This window comes from Cyprinodon tularosa, unplaced genomic scaffold (assembly GCF_016077235.1).
Source record: "Cyprinodon tularosa strain WSP-4 unplaced genomic scaffold, ASM1607723v1 ctg729, whole genome shotgun sequence".
In the NCBI taxonomy this organism is placed as follows: Eukaryota; Metazoa; Chordata; class Actinopteri; order Cyprinodontiformes; family Cyprinodontidae; genus Cyprinodon; species Cyprinodon tularosa.
The window spans coordinates 614,115-637,954 of NW_024039484.1; the positions used below are offsets into that span (position 1 = coordinate 614,115).

Sequence of the window (23,840 nt, forward strand, 5' to 3'; positions counted from 1 at the left end):
ACAGATCCTTCCTCATAGTAGCTGTTAGACTTTATAACAATCACTGCTCCCAATAACCTCAATAAGTTGATAAATTCATACTGATTTAGCAGTTTCTGTCTTAGTCAGTTAAATAACATGCTGCTGTTCTTTTGCACATCTCTGGTGTTGCTGCTATTTTTAAATATCCACTACTGTCCACAGCTGTATATTGATTATTTATTCTTCGGGTATTTATATTTGTAAAAACACTGTACAGTACAGTATTTTATTATTATTATTTTTTTATCTGCCACCTGTTCTGTTATTTTTATACACATTTGTGTGATCAATTATGCTGTAAAGCTTTTGCTGCTGCACACCACAATTTCCCCATTGTAGGACAATAAAGACATTTTCTATTTTTCTGTTCTATTCTATTAGATGAATAAAACTCCACTAATGTGGACCAATGTGGTTTTTGACAGCCATCTTAGATTTGGTCATAGTCTTCAGGACAGTCTTGGTTGCATTTTAGTCGTTACGATATGTGACAGTTTTAGTGTAGTTTTGCACAGTTTTATGTGGAACAAAAGTTTACAATTTTGAATAACAACAAGATTCTTTACCAGACTGTCAGCTCTTTATAGATACTAGAATTTCTGGGTATAGAATGCTGCCGTGCAGTTCATCATTGCTGTTGGGCAGAAAACTTTAATTTATAGAATTCAAATAAAGGTTTTTCATGAATTGATGCCCTACTTTATAAAAAAAAGTTTCTCACAAAAGCAGTGAAAATAGCAGATCTAGTTTAACACACCATATTGATTAATATAGCAGGCAGACAATAACAAAATGTACAATAAGGAGAGTGGCAGCCTGAGGTGGTTATGCCCTAACCACACAGAGTTCGAGCCCCACTCCCACAGTCTGCCACTCTGACTCTCTGAGTAAGACCCTTAACCCCACACAGCTCCTCGGGCGCCCCACGATGGCAGCGCACTGCTCCTCAAGGGGATGGGTTAAATAGAGAGGTACATTTCTCCAATGTGAGATCAATAACGTTCAATTATTATTATAAAGGGAGTGGGTATAAACATACAAGGTTTCCATTCAAAAGCAAATGCTTCCTGATCTACTGCAAATTATGCATTACACACAGATCAATAAAATCTTAATTCCTCCAAAAAAGGAAAGAACAAAAACAATCTTTTTACTACTTTGGCAATTTTGGCTTTATTTCTCCAATTTACCTCTTGGTTACTGCTGCTCAGGGGTCAAAGTAGATTTGAATTAACAGAGTTTTGATATAAAAAAAAATACAGAGAGAACCTACATAATTGCCCTGTAATGCCTTGTAATGAATATGCTAACTAAAATGTTGAATTATTCAAAGGAAACATAGCAAATGTTTTAAGGACAATAAAAAGAAATATTTACATAATATATTGATGGATAGAAACGAGAACTATAAGAGAGAAATATTCGAAGATCTATCTACCTTTTCACCTGGCTCTTTATCCAAAAATCAACAGTATGCAATTAAATATTTTCTTTGGATATAATTTAGGGATTCCTTTTGGTAGAAACTTAAGAATGTTTAACATTACCTCTTGTGAGCTGGAATGAAATAAATCTTAATAGACTAAAGAATTTTTTTTACGCTTGGCAGTGGATGATCAACCACATATAGTTTATTAAGAAGCGAGAGCAGGAAGAGACATACTGCTGAGATCGAACCATCAGTGTGAAGTGTAACGCGTTGTCTCTGAGCTAAGCTGCGCAAAGACACATTTCTGCACAAGCACAGCTGGAAGAGCAGAGTTTGTCAGAGTTGAGTGAGCAGTACCAGATGATTCCGGGTTATTTTCTCTCCTACAGCTGCTGCCATGATCCACCTGTGGTCATGCAGACTGTGCAGCCCTGCAGGGCAGGTGGTGGGCGTATCCAAACAGGATACAGCAGCAGTCATAAAAGATTCATATTGAGCTTGTCAGTTTTTGTTATAGTCATGAAAAAAAGGACACAGACAAAATAAGTTAGTCATCATTGACGAAAACAACACTGTTTTGGAGCAATTCGTCCTGTCAAAAAGGATATGATCTCTAATTAACACCTGTTTTCTGGAGGCTAAACAATGTGCACCCTATGTGTGGTAAAATTTAAACAACCTGCATCATCGCACCATGGTGGATATGAACGTGTTTATACTTGGGCCTGGAGAAGATAAAAATAAAACATCAAGTTGGATTAATTTTGGAGGATCTGCAGGATTCTGTAATTTTTGTTGGAAACGACAATATTAGATTAGATGTCTGGAAGAATAATTTTCTTTTATTTTAGATTTTTTTTTTGGACTAATGATTGTAGGTATGAGATTACCACAATAACTAGATGTCCAACAATGTGTCATACCGTATACTCTTGTAAAGAGGTGCGAAGTTAGCTTTCTCTTTATGGATCATTTATAAAACATCATTATCATTCCTAACTGTACTCTAAATATTCTCTTCATTCATTTCCCGTTTTAATCCAGCTGTTTTGTTTATGTGCCTTGGAATTGTGTTATTTTTATATTTACATGACAAAATAATTTTATAAATGCATGTTTGAAAAAATATTGTATCAAATGTTATTTTCTGCATGGATAATAAACAATGCTAGCTTTCACTTCTGCTTTTGTGTTTTCATTATTTGCTAAGTTCTTTAGACATGTCGCTATGTTTAGCAGCTTCATATAAATCCTGATTGATGCTCAGCTATTAATTCTGTGTATTTATATATATATATATATATATATATATATATATATATATATATATATATATATATATATATATATATATATATATATATATATATCTCATTGAGATCAGTGTTTAACTTTTGCATCTGTCATTGTCTCTACCTGTTTTAACATCACTGAAATAGTTGCCTCTGCCAGTTATTTGCATTTATTTGCAATTTGTATTAGTCCAGTTAAATAAGGACTGGTGTGCAGGTGTTGACTCATATTTAAAGGTCTTGTGCCATTCTGCAGGGTAACAAATCTCTGAGGAGATGCATGTTGTTTTTTTTTTTAATACATTTATTGCTTGGATGATATCTGATAAGGTCTGTGGTTTATCTTTCATTTTTTTTTTCCAGAGCCAGCTGATGACAACTCTACTGTAATTCTTCTAGAAAGTTACTTGTTCATTTCCTCGTTTGCAGCAGGTGTCTCTGAGCATCATTTTTCAAAAATGTGTTTTTCGTTCTCTAGCCATCCAATAGTAATTCAGTAATCCTCAGTTTTATTTCTGTGTTTATAGGTTTTTGGATCATTTGTCTTCTGGTGTTGTTCGTAATTCTCTCAATGTTTCAGAGACATTCCAATATGTCTCTTTCCATTATTTGTTAGTAATGCAGTTTTAGCCATCATCTCTGTCTAAATAATCTCTTCAGTGTCACATGTACTGTGTGGGCCCACTTGTGCACTGCTGTTTAATTCCATATATTGCATAATGTCTTTATTCAGACCAGTCCTGTATTGTTTATTATCTTTCTCCGTCTTTTCTTTTCTTCCGTCTTTTCCTATTATTTAGATTATTTCTTGAATTTATGCATTTTGATCTGACATAACTGCCCCTTATAATCATACAATCAAGTCATATTTCTTCCATATTCATGAAAAAAATGCTCAGTTCTTTGATGCATGCAGTTATTTGTGGTTGCAGAAGAAGGTACCTTAGAGAGGGCTTTTTCCCTCTTTCTCCACCATCAAACCATTACAATGCTAATCTAATGTTTTTTTTTCTGAGGTTTGGCTCTCCTCTTAACACACACAACACAGCAGAAACAATTTAGGACACCACAGAGGCTAAAGCCACTCCAGGGATGTGCTCATTCTGCTGACAGAGATTTTGGTACCGGGAACAGATTACAGTCATTATCACTGAAGAGGCCACTGTTTGTTTAAATGATACGTAATGACTTCTGACATCAACAAGACATTGTCTCCCAGATGGCTGCTTCTCACAGTTTGTTTTCTCTTCCTTGGTCCCTTCTCTGGAAATAAGAGAAATTAGAGAAATTTCAGCAGTTTTTGTTAAAATACTCGGACCAGCCCCGGACCATGACACATTCGACGTCACTTAAATCTCCTTTTCCTTCAGCCTGAGGCTCAGTTTATTATTTCATTTTTTTCTGCAAACTTGCACTCAGACAGCATTTATTGTTCTTTTTGTACACACAGTGCATACAAAACAAAATTTCATTTTGTACAGCTCTCATGACATTTCCATTTTCTTAAAGTACAGCAGTGATCAAATGTAAATATTGTGGGTGAAAAAACATGGTTAAAAAAATGCACAGTGACGTGCTCAGTTTGATGCAGAGTCTGTGACATGATTTAGAGTTACTTATTTGACTGTTTTTTGGTCCTCGTTGGACAAGTCACACCAAGCAAGTAGAGAGATTTGAGATCATACATATTAAACACCTTGGTAAATTCAGAGTCACTTGCTCTGACCTGGTTCACATCCACAGCAGACCATCAGCTATTAAGTCAAGTGGTTTCTGGCACTCTCCACCTCAGCTCTGATGTCTTCTCAGTTGGCTCTGTCCTCGGCAGAGTCTCTCTCATATAGAGACATGCTGAGCATCATTAAACAGCACTCTGCTCCCTGTTCTCCTCAGGCTCATGAGCAGCAGCCATGTGAATATGGAGAGTTCTCAGTGTTTGATGTGAGAGAGGAGTCAAAAAGCCCACAGAACGCGCTGGCAACAGTTTCCACCTCACAGGAGTGTCTAACTTGGTAAAAATGTTGATTTGATGTGCCTTTGAACTCGCCGAGCTGTTTACCTTGAGAAAAAAAAGCTTTTTAATGACTGATAGGGGCAATATCAGCACATCCATTAGAAGACACCTGCTTGGAAACCTGAATTTACGGCTTCAAAGCAGCTATAATAATAATGGTTCAGAACCGTCACCCAATATAAATAAAGCTAATTTAAAGTTTGACTGTTTAATCCCCCTCTTTCTTACTTAAAGTTTGTGAGTTATGTGCTCTACCTGTCATTGTGCTGCAGCACAGAGATATGCAGCTCCTCTGACCCACTTTCTTCTGTCCTAAAAGACAGGTTCAGGCGCTCGCAAAAACAGTCCTAATTGGTAGAAGGCTTGTCACTGATGCTGCTTGTAGCCCCAGCTTTTGAAACGCACTCCAGCATGAAGCCTTTGGATTTTGAAATGTCATATGTGAGCTCACACAACCCCTCTCTAACAAGCGTTGGTTAACCTCAGCTGTGTAAAGACGAGAGGATTCTCATTTCCCCTTCTCAGTGCAGCAGACGAAGAGACACTTATTTTATTCTCTTTGCCACTAGTGTCTTCAGAACTTTTTTTATGTTTTCATCTTTTAAAACTGCAGTGAGAAACAGCTAAGACTGCTTCTTGTTTACGTGCAAACATGTCTGCATATTTGTTGCTGATGTTAACCAAAATGTCTGCAAAGTGGTTGGATGAATGCAGCTTCAGCATCATTTCTACAGCCTCCTCTAGCATACAGATGAACCTGTTTTAAAGTTGTGGACAATAGGGACTTACATAGCTGGACATTTGGTTTCTGGCAAAAAAAGAGAGATGCTTTTAATTTCATCTTTGCTTATCTTTCCCATTTGAAACAGGTGTTACGTTGTCTAATATATCCTAATGTTGGACTTTTTTGTCCATGAAATAACTTAGCACAATGTGAAAGTTAGATTTTCCTTTTTTTTAAAATAATAAATATAATATATTATATCATACCATTTATCAGTATCCCCAACCTATCTGAAGATTGTCTAAACCACTTAGCATATGTGCCCATAACTGTACAAGGTGCAGTATTAGCATCTAGGTTTAGGAGGAGAGCTATTTTGCATAACAGAGAAAAGTTTCAGGCTGTCAGACCAAACAAAAGAACGCAAGGGGAATAAAATGTATTTCGTCTTCAGCACTGTGGCTGTCATTAATGTTGTTTTTCTTCCACCTACTCAGCAAGGCACTTTTGAAGATTTATTCATCATAATCGCAGTAGGATATATATGAAGTAAGCTATGTATATGAGGCAGATTGCAGTAAAGAACAAGGAGGAACTTATTAAAGATATTACATGTATTCTTTTCACCTTTCCCTATGCTGGTTTTACATTCTCTTCCCCTGTAATCTATTTGAGATGTTATGAAAGACATAATGCATGTTTGCATTTAACGCAGAAGGGCTCTTCAACAGCCCACTAACTGACTTCTAACCCTTTGTTCAAGCAGATATTGTTCTCTCTCTCTGACTCCCCTTCACTTAATATAAGTAAAGATGGAAATCAGCTACCTGTGTTTGAGTATGTGTGTTTTATTGAAAATGAGTGGATGAATTTGGTGTATAAGGGTTTCATCTGTTGGAGGATTATCAAAGCCATCAGAGTTTTATGTCCAGTCAATGATCTGACCCCCCGCCATGAGCTTTTGTGTTTCTGGAGTCTTTAAATCAGAGAGCAGAAGAGTAGAATGTATTTGTTAGTACTGGTCTCTTTTTTTCTTCTCACTAGATGGCACAATGATCAAAGTAATGCCAAATCAGCCTTACCCTTTAAACCAATGTAAAATGCGATCTGAAGGGCCGATCATTACTTAGTCATGAATTAGTGTCAGGAAGGATGTGAGATGTCCTTTCTTCTTGTAGTTTTTCCTGCTATTATTGTAGGTAATTGCATATTATTAAAGTAGATTTATTTTAGAAGATAAAACCTTCAAAAGATTGGGTTCAACAAATAGCTTCCCTTCAAAATGTCTAATAATTCACTGGAATATGCCTTACAATGGTGATAAAAGTTATAATGGATCAAACTTCCAATAAAATATAAAAATGATAGATGTTTTTATCTCACTGTTTGAGTGGGTGTCAGGGCTACCAGATGGTGGCAATGTTGCCACAAGCAACGTGAAGCCAGTCTTCAGGTTTCCATGTTCTCATGTAGAAGTTGTCATGCTGAGATTATGATAGCTCAATTGAGGAGTGCCAGAAAGGCTTTTATCTCCTCTGCTTAGATTTTTTTTCTTTTTTTTGCCTGAAAGTGCATCTACATATTTTACGTTTGCGGATAAGATTTTCTGTGAAGAGATGCTGTTGTAGTGTGGCAGAGAGCCACTAGGGAGATGTTGAGAGAAGTGTTTGATCAAAAGTCTCAGTGAATGCATTAATCTAAAATCCTGTAGATTATGGTGAATCTGATTTCATCCTAGTGTTTTCATGATGCTTTTTTTGGAGCTGGAGATTAGCTTCTTGCAGTCTCGGGTTTATATGAAAAAATAATTTAAAAGATTTCCTTTGCATTGTTGCTTTGCATTTCTATTTACTGGCTTACATGATCAGTTTTAGGCAAATATGAATTGACTTAATAAGAATAATAGTTGAAATAATATTATAATAAAGCAGCTACCTACCCAAACCTTTTTTTTTTTTTATATAATATTTTATTCTTACTGGGGATTTTATCAGATGGTTACTTTTTACTGTTGCTTAAGTAAAATACTTTGAAGTGGTGCTACCCTTACTAGATCATAGTTTTTGGGCACTGTATCAATGTCTGCATTGCTCCGGCTTTCAATTCTGCATTTTGCATTACCGGTACTTGTGCATCACAGGTCAAGACACTTGCAGCGATCAGTTTTACATCAGGTATTTATTTATTAAAACATCTAAAAACCATGTATCATATTCTGACCTCAAAAATATCTTATGTACTGGTCTGAAATAACAGCCTAATAAAAACAGTGAAGTTTGGGGATGTATTACAACAAAATATTAAAAAAGTCCATGTACAAACACTTTTCTAAGAAAAATGCTCTTCTTTGAATTAATTTGTATATTTTTAAAGATAATGAGGTAATGAGGAGGGTTTTAAGTGCTTGGTTATTGTCTAACAAAACAGATGTTTGGATGTTTTGGGAGTTTTTTACTGCAACTCTGCAGGAAGTCTACCCTGCAGACTTCATGCAAATATTTTTTTTCCCCCAAGCTGCCCTGAAGCACTTAACTCTTCAACCACAAACCTTTTCGGTTTAAATAAACCAAACAACAGATAAGAGGATTTGTACTCTGTTAAAGGAAGGTTTATGTTGTCACTAGTTGTGTCTTGTTCTAAAAGTCCAAGCACTTGCTTACAAACACTGATTCAGCATGTACTTCACAATTTGCTACAAACACTACCCAAGCATATTATCACCCCCCTTGTTCTTGCTTTCCTAACCATGACTAATAACTACAGCAGTTTTATATAAAATTGTCTCCCACATAGATTTGACATATGTTGCAGTGGTCCAATCAAACTCTGAACCTTCATACACCAGTAAGCCTCATGGATTGCAACACTGTTGAAAAGTAGTGTGTGCCAAAAAATCCTCAACAATGACAGCAACTGAGAGACAGAACAACAACTTATTTAGGTCAATTTTAAAGGTTTTATAGGATCTAATTTATGTTTCAAATGAGTGTATAAAGATGGAATCTCAACCTTTTGGTTGCTCAAATAAGCTTGCCTTCAAAGCAATCCCTTCGCAGTTATATCATCTTCCCTAGAATAGCCAATGGGCAATTCCTCTGCAATAATTTAGCTTTACTGAGCAAACTTCCGCTGGAATATTTTGAGCACAAAGTTGTTTTCATGAAGATGATCTATTCATAGTGTTACCTGAATATCAAATGAAGGAAGCCTTTCCTGTTTATTTTGAATCCATCCATTTTCCATCATGCTTATCCCTGCTGGGGTCATGAGGGGTGCTGGTGCCTATCACCAGCTGTCAAAGGGCGAGAGGCGGGGTGCACCCTCGACAGGTTGCCAGTCCATTGCAAGGCAACAGAGAGACAACTCTCTGAGAACTGAACCCGGAACCTTCTTGCTACCCACTCTTCCACTCTGTAGCAGCATGCTTTGTATAAAGTGTCAGAGATTCTTGGGAAAATAGAAAAATAAATGTTGATGAAAGATAAAAAAAACAATCACATCATGGATTTAACACTTAGGAGGTTTTTCCATATTTTCCACAATTAAGCCTTCTTTACTGAAAGCATGGCAGGTTTATTCAGTGAGAAACCCTAAAGAACAACCTCCTGACCTAAGATCATTCTCCTGTTAGTGGGACAGTCTGCTGTGATTATTTAGCTGTGATCTGATTAAAATGTGGCTGAGTCCTCTCTCTTGAGATTGGTGTGGATTTTCAGAAACTCTTTAATCCTTTCATCTGTTTCCAAGTCCTTTTGGGATTGTAAAGCAACATGTTTGGAGCTACTTCAAATTGCTTTGGCTGAGATGATCTGACTACCCAATGGAGTGCTCTACAAATCTAGCACAAGCTGAAAATTTCTTATCGAATTTTTAGCATATTTTCTTCAGATCTGAGCTGTCTAAACACATTTAACTGTTTTGTTTAGACATCTAAATTAAACAAGGGCTCCAGTGATGGCACAATTATAAATCTTAAAGTCCCCTGAAATATGCCGTGATACTTCTCTATGCGCAGGGACATCGTGTTATGAGAGTTTTGTAATTTTTTTTGTTAAATATGGAGATTAAATCCTCTTTTCAGAAACACTGTACCGGCTGACTAAACACCAACATGCCTCATTAGACTCTCATTATTGATGTTGTTTTTCTGCAGTGGGTGGCTACAAGGATTGTAATGAGCTGTCTACATCTCACAGTCAGCAGCCACCGTGGGCCACCTGTGTGTGGGAGTGTGCTTCACAAAAAAATACAATATCCCTCTGATTTAAATGATTACATGCCATCACGTCATGGTAATCTTACCTTCTAAACAATCAAGATGAAGAGATGCTGGGAATGAACACATCCCAGATACTTTTACACACAAGGCTTTCTTTTTTAAACTTTACTACCTAAATACAAGTGATTAAATTAATTTTAAGTCTTGCCATTCATAGGCATTTTTAGCCAATTTTGGGTGTACTGTAAGACCCCTAAATTGAGTATGCACTTTTTAAATATAAAAACAAAAAAAGCTATGAAATGTTAAAACCTATTCAGTACTTTGTTTAAAAATATCTCAAAAAGAATCAGCTGTCAGTGAAAAAAGTTGACATTGACAAGAAATAATAAATTTAAATTTCTTTTTAAATCATTACATTAATTTTGAGTTGTGATTCAACAAAAATATTGATAATTTAAAGAAAAAACAAGTAAATATGCATGATGGGGATTCTAAAAGAAACACTTTGAGGGATTCACTGCCATCAGGGTATTTCTGAAATTTTCAGATTTCAGATTTCTTTTGATTGTTTGTTGGTGAAATGTTCATGAGCAACATGCTCTAACGGGTCTAGGACTGTGTTGTTTGTTTTATAATTTTTAAAACCACAACTCAATAGTTAGATTTATTTAGTAAACCTTTATCTTTTTTCAGTTTCTAGTTATTTGAACTGAATGTTGCCTTTTCTTTAACGGGAGTGTGTCTAAACTTTAAAGCACAACTGTATATATCATCTTGTTAAATACAATCCATGTTATGACTGCCAGTCCTTAGAGTTAGAGAGGAAGGAGAGGAGCAAGGTGTGTGCAAAATGTGAGTTCAGGAAAAAACAGGGAAGAAAACAAACAGAATAGTAGCAGACCAAACAGCAGTTGTTATGATGAAAGAAAAATATTTAAATCAGTAGATTGGATGATCCAATTAAACCAGGTGTGCTTACCTCAGTAACCATGACGATGATGGCCAGACACACCTGGATTAATCAGTTGATCCAGTTATGAAAGACAGGAAACAAAGGAGCTGCCTTACCTTCAGGAAGTAGAGGCGTTGTGCATAGAGCCCTTTATAGGTGTTTCTAAAGACGCTGCTTTAACGTCCGCAATCAGTGGCCCCTTTCATAACAACTGGTTTCTAGACTTAAGTCTGAACTATAAACATGGTGAACTCTACTAAAGACACAATGTCTCACAAAGGGATTGGTGAGCCTAGTTTTTTTGCATATGGGGCCTGTTTCAGAAAGGAGGTTAAGTGAAAACTCTGAGTTTGTTAACCCTGAAATGAGGGAAACTCTGGGTTTTCTGTTTCAGAAAGGGAGGTAAGTTAAACCCGAGAAAGCAGAGTAAGTCAAGCCCGTTTCTGAAAGAGAGGTAACTTATACTCAGAGTCAGTTACCATGGCAATTTACTCTGTGAACCTAACCTGGTCGGGAGCAGGTTTTCTTCAGAAAATCCAGAGTTTATTTTGGTCTCCTCCCCTTTTTTAAAGAGGAAGTGGTGTTTAAACACCTCATTGATTCTTTGGGGACATACAGTATTCATTGCACACATTTCAGTCACATAGAGCGCATCAAAGGGAATGAAATGGCATGTCCTTTTATGGATGATCCTGTTTGTAAAGCCAGGTAGCTACTCTACTCCCATGATGTGCTCAAGGCTTACCTGCTTGAAGTATGTTTTTATATTTCATTTTCAGCTGCTGCCATGTTCTTTTGATGCCTGCAGGATTGCACCTATCCATGAAAACTAAATTAGGTTTAATAAAATACTGTTCTTCCAGTTTCACCTCTGATATTATAACAGTTGGGTAAGTTACTCTAAAATGGTTCTTAATTACTAACTACAAATTTTATCTTCAACAAGTCTAATTAGATTAATGTAATAATTACTGTCTCTAGAAAGTATTGGTCTACTTACTAATTTGTTTTACTTATTAATTACTTTCTAAATCCCAAATCAACCTCAACCACTTGAACAATACAAGGAGAGACAAGAAACTGCACCTCTAATGCTTTCAAATAAACAATATTCAATTGCATTAATTAATCTTAAATTGACCAAAGTGTGTAACTAGAGGGAGAAAGTTCAAATCAAAATATACCTTTTAAAAATTTGATATTAAATCCACTATTTTTTTATAGTCTTTAATTTAATTACAGTATTTATATGACTTAAGTAACTTAATTCATTACACCCAACACTGTATAAAAGTAATTAAAATGTAAACTTACGCATTGACTCGAGCAGCTATTTTCACCCAAGCTAACTCTCTCTCCTTCGCCGCTGCAGCCGTGTTGCTTTTTTTTTTTTAAATACATGTTCAAATTCTGCATATGCTTGCATAAGCACATCCAGTTCTGCTGGTGACAAATATGCACACCTTTTTTTGTCTGACGCTGTTGCCATGGTGACTCGTAATATCTGTGCTCCATTGATAATGGCTTTTTATAGTTGTGGTGCACGCGCTTAACTCAGAGTCAGTCAATTTAGAGTTGATTGAACTAACTCATTTCAGCTGTTCTGAAATCCAAAACTCAGAGTTTCCAATCTCAGGATAAGTCAACTGAGAGTTCAAGTTTTAACTCAGAGTTGGTTGAACTTCCTTATTGAAACAGGCCCATGGTGTCAAATTGTAATCACAAACAATAATACATTTAGGGAAAGCAGAGATTAGGGATCTGGAGCTAACAAATCATCTCTATGTCATGTGTTTGTTCTGCCCAGCCACTGAAACAGGTGAGTCCAATCTGCACAGGTTAATTCACTCTACAGATTGGACTCATCTAGTTCAGTGCCTGAGCAGAATAAACACATGAGATGACTTTTTGGATCCAATTCCCCATCTCTGAGGGAAAGTATAGATTGTGGAGTGTTCTGATTCTTGATCTTTATGTTGGTGTTTGAGAAAAAACGTACTACAGGAGCATTTTTTCCTTATCCTGTTTTATTGACGGGATGCACAGTGGAACAGTGGGCAGCACTGCTGACTTACAGCAAGAAGGTTCCAGGTTTTATTCCTGGCCTGGGTCTTCCTGCATCGAGTTTGCATGTTCTCCCTGTGCATGCATGGGTTCTCTCCGAGTATTCTGGATTTCTCGCACAGTCCAAAAACATGACTTTTTGGTTAATTGTCTTCTTTAAATTCTTCTTAGGTGTGAGTGTGTGTGTGATTGGTTGTTTTTCTTTGTGTTGCCCTACGATAGAATAGCAATCTGTCCAGGGTGTAACCTGACTCTCGCCTGTAAATAGCTGGAGATAGGCACCAGCATCCCTGGTGACCCCAGCAGGGATAAGTGTGATGGAAAATGTTTTATCTCCTATTTCTTTTAGTATAAATTTTTCCATCGCTGTTTATTTGTGTGAATTTTGAATTACTGCTTTAGAACTTGATGGAAACAACAAGATTTGATTCAACCAACTAAATTTAGCAAAGATTTTTTCTAGCTTGGGGTGTTTTTTCAAAATAGAGTAAATGTCCTACAGAAATGGAATCCCATTTATCAAATAATTTCTGAAAAAAAACCTACATTTACCTCACAAGACTGATCTGTTGTTTTTTCTGACGCATTCCTGAATACAAGTATTAGAGTTGCACTTGTCTTTCGGGGTGGTATGTATCACTAATACGAGCTGAGATGAGAAAATTAACTTGCCCAATTGCAGCACGTTCATCACTGATATGTTGTCCTCACTGGTTTGCTACCTCTGCTGTTTGTTCCAGCCAAGTGTAGCATCATCATTTGACTACATTACGCTGAATTTACATTTTTCTTTGTTCAATATTTAAAAGTTCTGTCAAAATTTGCATGCATATTGGATGGAAACAGAGCTAGGGCTACCATCTAAAAACCAGCCATCACAGCAGGTCTCCTCACCCAATTGTTCATGTTTGCCCTTGCAGACTTTGATCCAAGCTCCCTCCCTGACCAAGTCTCCTCTCCTTTCCCTCTCATCTTCACCTTACCCCACCTGGATGGTAGGCTGTGAGTGGTACAGTGATAAATTTAGTTATCATTTTAATCAGGCCTTCTGATGAAATAATCGCAACAGTGACCTTCCAGCAGCCACACTTAAGCTTTTGTAAATTTGGCTGAATCTGACCAGTTTGGTGAAAAAAGTTGTTCTGTTCTGGCTATTTTCAAAGTTGTTGGTGGTGAACTGGCAGGTACTGTAGGTCGGATTCATGTTGTCTTGTCTGGATTTTTCCAACATGCATAAACCTCAGAGCTGTGCTGGAGTCAAACATTAATCAGGAATGTCACCAACTCAGAAAGTTTCTGCACCTCAAAATTTCACAAGTGAGAAGCAAACAGTTTTTAGAAAAAGCCTTGATAAGCTGTAGAGTGTTGTTCTTGCGCTTTTTGCCTTTGACTCTAAGAGGCAGGTTTTGCTTTGTGATATGGAGTGTTGACATAGGACTATTCATGGTTGTCATCAGAAAGTTTTCATTTTAAAAAGCCACCTGTCTGTAAAAAAATGCTCAACAGAGAAAATTGAAATGGGAGACTGTGTCTGCTTCTCCACTCTGACAGCATGTCATTTTCACCAGCAGCCTGCCATTACCTGGAGTGTTTGGCAATCTTCTGGCTGCAGAGGTCCACCTTGTAAATGTGGAATGTGAAATTAGAATCCAGTTATCAGCTGCTGTTGTAAACAGTTTACCCTCACCTTCCTAAACCCACCCACCCATCCCTCTCTTCTATGTTTTCATAGCAGGATGATGCTCTACCTGCAGGGCTGCTTTATGCATGTTATCATACCTCTTTTGCTGAGCTTCTGTAGGTCAAGAAAAGCCTGGAAGGTGCAGCAGAAAATCTTTGATCGCTCTGTTGAAAAAATAAATAAAACGACCTTGAGTGTCACCACCAGTGACTCACATATTGCCTCAGTTACTGTCACTCTTGTCCAGATTCTCTTCTAAGTCTGTACAGCGGTATAGAGATTGTAAGGTAATCCCTAAATACAGAAATAAAAAAACACAATTTTTTTATAAACTATAAATAAATGGCCTGCTGTAAGATATTAGGTCAAATCAGGTGCTATAGTATGTGTTACGTATCCAAAGCACATGTAGAGTAAACATGTGTTTTAAGTATATTGTGGTAAAATGCCAAATGGAATAACTAATAAAAAGACGAATCACACTTCCACTATCTGTCACTTCCACTCAGCAGCCCAGATATCTTTATACACCTAATTCCAGATCTGATATTATTTCTTCAATAAAAAATACAAAAATTTGAATAGGATATTACCAATATAAGTCTCTGCGAAAGCTTTTGTATTAATGATGATTAAAATCTAAACGGGGTTTACTGGGCAGTGTCAGGGTTCTGCCCTCTGTTTAGGTTTATTTTTGTAATTCTCTGTCTTGGTAGTTGTTTTCTGGCCATTTTGTGTTTTTCAGTTACTCTCTGTTGCCCCTTTGTGCCTGTTTCCTTTCCCCTTGGCTCCCTTCTAGTTACGTCTATCTACACCTGCTCATTAGCCCATTTTTTGTTCTCTTCCCCATATATACGCCACCTCTGCAGTTCTTCATTGCTTCTTTTTGTTTTGTTGTTACTTGACTCCCTACACGTGTGTCTCCTTGGCATCACATCTTCTGATTTTTTTGGTTTCTAGTATTTTTGGATTTTTGCCCCTGTTTGCCTCTGGATCTTTCATTTAATCAGCAAAATTCATCTCTGCCTCATCATCTCTGCATTTGGGTCCTCAAAAACCTCCAACAAACCCTGACAGGCAGGTTAAGTAGTCCAGTATCAGCATCTTTTGGATGTGTAACAGTTACATTTTCTTTATAGTGCACCGAAGAAACCATTAAATAATACAAATGTATGAATTGATCATTGTAGTGTAAGACCATATTTGAAAGTCATTCTTAATTCTAAGAATTCACATTTTAACAGTGAATAAAATTGTTTTTGAGAAATCCCGTCATTAAATTTTTCTATTTATTGAGTTCTGGCCCTCTTAGGGACTAAATACTGCCCTCCAGATCTGAGTTCTATATGGTGTTAATTCTGGGAAAAAGAAAAACACACCAGACATTATTACTGCGGCTCCAATCGTTACAGAATGGATTACATAATGGACTGAAAGTGCATTTCTAAGTCTCTTTAATTGATTCAGGCTAATAATGCTTGTCTTGTCCAAATGAGGGATTATTCAGAGGCAGAGAACAGTAGTTATGGATGAAGGAAGTGTCTCAGATCACAAAAGTCTGATCCATAAAATCCTACTTGTGGGAAAAGGACACACACAGAGGCTGCAGGAGGCAATGGACAAATTCATCTTTTTTTGGACAGAAATCAACAACAAAAAAAACATATTAGAAATATATTGCCCATCTTCTAAAATCTCAGGTATAAGGAATAGAGACATTTTGCCTCTATACCCTTCTGTTTATTGTCATTGCAACCCATTGATCAGGAATACACTGTTGTTCTCTGTTTGTTATATCTCTTGATCAATTTCAATATTGATCTATGCTGAAATCATATTGATGATGTTGATAATGGTATCGGTCAATTCTTATGGCTGCATTATCAATATCATATTGGACATGAAAAAGTTATGTGGAGCCATCTCTAGCTTTAATGAACTCCCCTTTTTATATTTGTATTTATTTTTTGCAGCTGTCCAGTCTCTAAACAGCCTGAATGACCAGATTGCTCAGTTCATGGTGACCCGACCTTGTAATCTCGCTGATGAGGAGGAGGCCTTCATCCCAGGAGAGAGGGATACTCTCAGGAAGTCCATGGCACTGATGAGACACCTGCTTATGGACGCTCAGGTACCAAACGTTTCCTAGCAAGACTAATTGTTATCTGGACCTGTAGTACCTGTCCTAAGGATGTAATTATGCACATGTCTTTCACCCTAGAATAATCATCTGATCTTTGAGCTCGCTGTAGGATCTACTGAAATCACAATCTCACATTTCTATCTTAAAATGTAACTCCAAAGTACAAATTTCAAAATGCTGAAATATGTGATAATACTAAAGAATTAGTAGTCCACAACTATGTACTCTAAGCCAAACTTGTTTTTCAATAATTGTTCTGTTTTTTTTTTTTTTTTTTTTTTTTTCCGGGGGGGCACTTTGTACCTATCCCCATGTTTTCCTTTTCAGCTAATTCTTAAACTGAACAAAAACAAAAATCCGCTCAAACAGCATAACACTGCCAATAATGTTTATAGGCAGTTTCACCACATTTGAATTAGGTCCTATGAATATTGCTCTGAGGAAAATAGATTGATTTGTACACAATTACATTTTTTGCAATTTTAAAACAGCAGAGATGTTTTGATCAGTCAGAAAATGAAATATCTTCCAGAGATGTTAATTTTAACACTGTAAGAAGATAAAGAAAGAAATGAAGAATCCTAATAAAGATGAAAACACTGTTTTCAATATATATACATGATGACAGAAGGACATGTCTATAGTCAGAAAAAACCCATAGTTCTGTTAATAGGTGCAATGAATTTCTCATTGTAGTTTGTATTTGCAGCACCTACATGTTGGATTTTTTTAGTCTCATATTTTTTAATTTAATTCAAAACTTCAGTTCAAAGTTCAGTTAAAAAGTACCTTCCCTTGATCTTGTGCAAAAAGGGGGCGTATTCAGTAAGGAAAATGTTTACTTAAATATACATATATAGATAATATACATAGACTTAGCGTGCAAATACAGCAATTGGAGAAATGTGCAAAAACAGAACAAATTGAAACTTGGTGAATTTCTTTACGAGAAGGCAAAACATTTTCCCCAGGCAGATAAAAAATATTATAGTGGCTCTAAAAAAATAATTGCTTTGTGGTTTTGACTACAAAGTTATTAACTAAGTTTCTATTTCTTTTCTTATTCTATGCTTCATGTTTTAGAAGTTAATGTTACTATTTCATGGTAATATTTTTTTTGTTTATTGAGTATAAACATTAAAAGCATAAAATTTTCTTTATCCTTATATGCTTCTTGCAAAGATTTTATTTTGAAAACTTCCTTGGACTCAATTACTGCAAAAGCTTTTTCTCCATTTCCCACAACAAAGCAAGTCTAGCTCTATGAGATATTTGCCAGTCTGAGTAAAGTGATGAAGAACTTGATGTTGAACTGTGTGATGTTATTTTCTAATCCTCCTCCGTGTTCTCTGTTTCCAGCTGCTTTGAAGCAGCTCTAATGGTCTCACAGACTAAACAGAAACGAGCTTAAAGACAAACCTTTCCAAAGTAATAACTTTTAATCTCGCTGCTCGCTCTGGACTGCATTTTGAAAAATGTATGAATCTTCACCTTTTCTTTTTGTACCTTTAAAGCACATGTGCAGGTAATAATACTTTACAGAGCAAACGCAAGACACACAAAAACTAAAAGAGTATACAAAATAATTGCAAAAAGCACTAGGGGCCCATTAGTGCTGGGTTGCATAACATCATGTTACCCAAAGCAATGAAAGAAAAATAGTAAAGGATTTTAGGTACAGTACACTTACTTAAGTGAAAAGACAACGAGAACAAGAAAGATAATGTTCCTTCCTCCACCTCTAGTTTTAAAGACCATAAATTAACTCATGTCTGGCTCTTATGTGGTTTTTCTACTGAAGAGTAGAGAGTCGTGGAAAAGCATTAAACCAGTGTTGCTGTTACACTGTAAACCCAATCAATTAGAGCTTTTTTCATTTTGAAATGACACACTCAACTTTTTGGATATATACTTACCTGTGCCATGATAAACAATACTTTGTTTGTCCCCTTGATGCCTATTGTTGCTAATAAGCAGCAAACCCTTTATATTACGTACATATATATATATATATATATATATATATCCCAAATTCTACTCTTTTTCTTTTATTCAATATATGTCACAATATTTGTTTATGTTGTGGTAAATGCTGCTGACGTTGGAAATTGATTTTAAATCAGAGCACATTACCAGCAAACATGTTATTTGAAGCAACCATAGTGATTAAGAAGGACCTAACAAATTAGGATCTAGAGACTAAAAATTTGATTAATTAATTTCTACATATTTAACAGAATCTTAGCTTTTTTTGCAAAGAGGAATTCAGACATTTTTCAGTCTCTTCAAATTTCAAACATGCACAGCTGGTTGAAACCCTCACCAAATTAGGTTGTACTAAGTATTTATTCAGGGATAATACATACAACAGTTTAAATTCATTTTCAAAATTAACGTTAATATAACATTAAGCGTTAATAAAAGTTTAACTTGCTCTTAGAAATTAAGTCTGTGACTGTAAGAGGAAAGAAATATGCAAAAAATGTTTAGAGGTTCAGAGACTTTATAAGCCACGGAGAAACCGTTGCCCAGGGTGATTTGATTGCTCATGAACAGCTGAATGTTCCTGAAGAGTAAATAAAAACATGTCTCTCAAGAAATAAAGAAATAAAGCTATTTTAGGAGGCTATATGCACCTGTGTACAGTGCCTTAAAGAATATTTTCTTCTACACCTTTTTATTTTACTTATAAAGTTATCTATTTATTCAGTAGGGCATATAAAACATTCCTTCATTCATACATCCGAAATATTGATTGAAGTGTCCCTCCTCCCTGCTTTGCTATGGATGAGATTGTAATCGATCAGCGGGGAGCGACTCTCATTTGTCATTTTATTTTAACTTCCTTCTACTTCTTGAAGAATGCTAAATAAATCCTGACACACTGATTCAATTGTGCCTTCTATGAGCACCGTCGGCAACTTGGATGATGGATGCGGAGTCCTGGTGACGTTCTCCTGGAGATATTTTCTCAGATGTAGTGTCATTGATTAAAGGGAAGGTAATTCAGCAAAAGGCCATTGCTTTCACCTCGGCTCGGTCGTATGGGAGCTCAAGTGAAAGATTATTAGCCTGCAGTCTGTTCCTCCTGTTAGTCAAGGAGTATCAGTAGCATTGGGTGGTGATGGATAAGCAGGAAAGCCAGCTATGGACAGAGCGCATAAGTTGTACTATTTGGGATAAAAGTCAAAGTGAAGGCACCTGTCAGATTGACAGCTTTCCCTGCCTGTTAGGTTTGTTGGTGTCAGATTGCACACCTACTGCCTTTTTTTTGGTTTTGTAGTTTTTACATCGATGAGGCGACAGGGATGGCTCTGTTAGCCTGAGGCTTATCGCTCTCAACTGACAGAGGGTGAAAAAATATCATCATAAGATTCTGACCTGTGTCTGCTATACGCCTACTAACATTACCAAATGACAGAACTGTTACAATGTTCATAAATACATATTATGGAATGAATAACAATCCGATCCAATCCGTGTACATAATCACACATTAGGACAGTATAAAAATCTTGAATCAAAACCTTTTCTGTGATTCTTGTCAAATATGTTAGGTTAGATATGTGCTTAATGTTACTTATTATAAAGGCTTATTATTAAAAGCCAAACACAACCTAAATGAAAAGGAGTATTAGTTTTTTAAGTATTTTAATTACATTTTTAATTTAATGGTTAAAAATGATCAAAACGCTCTAACATTAAGCTGGTTTGTGCTGCAGCTTCATTCCAGCAGATCTGTTTTCCCTTTCTCAATAAAGCTCTGTGAAATGGAAATTAAAATAATACATGCTTTCATCTATTTTTAATCATTAATTCATGTCTGCATTCCTACCCAAAAGGCTTATAAGATGCCTTTAAGTTTTTTTGATTCTTCTTTTTTTAGATGAATTACGGTACTCACAGGAAAGGCCTACTTATCACGCAAAACTGTATCATGATCACTTGGAGCAAATGATGGAGCAACTAAACCCTCACTTGGACAATAGGTTTTTAAATCTAAAGAAAAAGTCTGAATTTAAGTTTAAGAACAAGTTTAGAATGATTCCAGGCAGGACAGGCATTGCTAGTATTCTACACTTTCCACAAATGAAAGGAATCCTTTCAGAAATGCAAACCTTTCATATGTGGTTAGAGTCTTGGAATTTTGGTCATTGTCTGGTCTAATTTGTGACGCCCTGACATGCAGTTATGACACAGGTTCAATATTTAAAGGTAAACTGTGAGATTTTGCTTGATCTGTAGTAATGTGAAGAATTCAGCAGGAATTATGAAAATATATTTTGAATGTTAGGAATCATTCGACCATATGACGAATACACCTAAGAATTCGGCACAATTACATTTCAACTCTGTTTTTTTTTTTTTTTTTACATTTTGTGGGCGTTTCCAATAAGAACTGAGGTACGTAAAAGAAGACAGCTTTTAAAAGGGGAATCTCTTGGTTGTCCGTGTGCTGGCCTGGCTGGCACCACCCTAGACTCTAATGCAGGGGTCTTCCACCTTTTCCAGGCCGAGGTCCCCCAAACTGATGGCGAGATGGAGCGGGGACCCCCTAATTATGTATATTGTATGAAACACCTCTATTACATATGGAGTCATGTAATGAAAGTAATTTCTCCCTGGGAGAGGGAGAAAGGTGTTCCAAAACCTGGTGGACCTGTAGCGAATGGGGAGGAGCCCTTTCCCAGAGGACGGAGGGGTGTTACAGGCTCGGGACGAGATGAGATGTCCTACATGGAGGGAACAATGACTTCAATTTCCTTCTTCTCTTGAGGGGTCATATTCGAGTACATTCAAGTACATTCTCATTCCATGTTGAGGACGAGCTCTTGTCATAGAGAGGGGATGGTGTTCATGAAGAGTCATGTATCTGCTGTCAGATGGAGTCTGAACATGTGTTCACAGTATCCCACATTTTGTGCTGCATCTAACTTCTGGAGCCTTTTACAGTGGAATTAAAGGAATAAAAAAAAGAGGGATTTCCTGATGCTGTAGCATTAGTGTGTAAGTCAAGTTAAAAACCACTGAGGAAATTATTAGATTATAGACCTAGACTTTTACTAAAAGGCAAAGAGATAATAATTTTCGAGGAATTGAATGCTTTCTCTCTGAATCCTGTCCAAGAATTGATTGCCTCCTTCGTCATATGCACAGATGAATTATGCATGATCCCGTTGCTATACTGGAGTGAATACATGTGAATAATCAAGTGGTTTTCTGTGGTGAATAGATGTAGCCGAACACTGGACCTCATCTGGCCCTTATGAGGTGAAGTCATAAACCTGTAAACAGTGATAAGGTGATTGGTGGACAAAGGAGACAGGCAGGCACATAATTTATCCCGTGTTTTCTGGAAAGTCTTAGTTTTCAGGAAAAAATAATGTTTTATAGAAGTACATGTGTGTTTAAAAAAAGGTTGCATTAAGCCCCAAAATATTAGTTTTCAATTTTTTATGACTTGTTTCTATTGTGTTCTATGTAATCACTTCCAGCTCTTATTAACCTGAAAATAAGTATAGAAAGAGAAAAAAAAAAGTCATGCTCTCACACCACACTATGATTCCTCGGCTAAGCGCACAGGCAGGGGAGAATTGGCAATTAATTAATTTTGGAAAAGTCTAAAATAGCTGTTAAATCTATCCACCTGCCTTATTTACTATGGATTGAGTTATGCTGAGTACCCAGTACTGGGCCACAATATGGTACATATCTCATTTTAGGGCAGCCCAGTGTATTTACAATAGGCTGCTTACAAAGAAACCGATGGAGGCATAGTTGCATAAGCCAAGCTGAAGCCAGCAGTTAAGCCTGCTGACTCAGAATGAGCAAATTGTATGTTACAGCTAACAACTTATTCACCAAGCAAGAGGTGCAGCCTGACTCTAAGCATCATGAGGGTTATGATGAGGGACAGAGAGTACACTGCCTTTCAACGGAGCTGCAGTTAAAGTTTAATGGCCTAGCCATCATAGAAAACAATAGGAATCCTCTCTACAAGCTTCTAACTGGATTTGCATCTTGGTGTGAAAATGATCTGGTCCTTTAGTTTAGTCAAAATAAGAGCATTTACTTCTAAATTAGCTTCACTCCTTGAAAGAAAGTGCAAGTTCCTTTAAGGAAATGAACACATATAGTGGTGCCAATTATATATAGTAGTAACTAAAGTTCTCTCATCTCAGTGAAAAGTGCAGTGTTAATGAGAAATAAATCATAGCAATTAATCACAAGTGTTTTACTAATTGGTTTACTTTTTATTTTTCTGAATAGGACTTATCATGTTTAATGTGAACTCAACTAATGAAACAAAGGCAAAGTGCAGAGAAAATGGGGGGAGATAAACATTAGCCCTTGCATTAATTGCTCAGTGAAGAACATCAGAATATTGAAAATGTTGTACTTACTATTTTCATAAATTGCAAATGAAAATAGTTTCTTTATTTGCGGTGTAAAGGGCTGGAAAGATGACAGTAGAAAGAAACGAGGCTTATGAAAGAGAAAATTCTTGAATTGTGCTACACCTGGTTGCATGTTGGTGTAGCTCTACTAGTTTGATTGTGGTATTTTTTTTAAAGAACTGAAGTTTCTTCATTTGAGAATCAAAGTCTCTTTTTTATGATTGTTTTTGTGGTGTTAGATACTATGCAGCTGAAAGGATTATCGCTGATATATTTTCATTTTCGGATATTTGTATGGCGCTGCAATGGATTGGCGACCTATCCAGGGTGTACCCCGCCTCTTGCCCGTAGACAGCTGGAGATAGGCACCAGCAACCCTCGCGACCCCACTTGGGATCAAGCCTCTAAAGAAAATGGATGGATGGATGGATGGATAGATATTTGTATGATGCTTAACCAAATCAAGCTGTATTTTTACATTTGTTAGCAGCTCAATAACTTGTTAAAAGGTAAGATAATACTTCATCTACCCATCTACCTCCGCAAGTCCCAGTTGAGTCTAAATTCAGGCATCGGCGATGCAGCGCAGGAGCAGTGATCAGAGTGATAGAGGTGGAGGGAATCCCATCTCTTCCCTCATTCATTTTTGGCAATGTGAGATCTATAGGATACAAGCCAGAGCAAAGACCCAGCCAGAATATTGGGAAAGCATTTTTATGTATTTTACTGAAGCATAACTTTTGAATCATTCACCAACTCTAATGTTGGTCTGCCAGGCTTTCTGACCATATTATTGGACAGAGATTTAAGGAAGACCCAAGTGAGGTGGGTCGGCTGTGAAGTCTGAAGTCTAGTTGTAAAAAAAAAAAAAAAAAAAAATGGGGGGATTGTAGAATTTTT

The 23,840-nt window shown here is 36.6% G+C and overlaps 1 protein-coding gene across 4 annotated transcripts in view; it reads left to right on the plus strand.

The window, feature by feature from the left end:
* Positions 1-23,840, plus strand: part of kaznb (kazrin, periplakin interacting protein b) — a 178,967-nt gene that overhangs the window by 13,488 nt on the left and 141,639 nt on the right. For all 4 annotated transcript variants that reach the window (XR_005279303.1, XM_038269353.1, XM_038269357.1 and 1 more), the window contains exon 3: positions 16,373-16,530. Coding sequence is in view for 3 of the 4 variants with exons in the window: in XM_038269353.1 (XP_038125281.1) it covers positions 16,373-16,530 (158 nt within the window). In the remaining variant the exon portion in view is untranslated. The remainder of the gene's footprint in view (positions 1-16,372; positions 16,531-23,840) is intronic.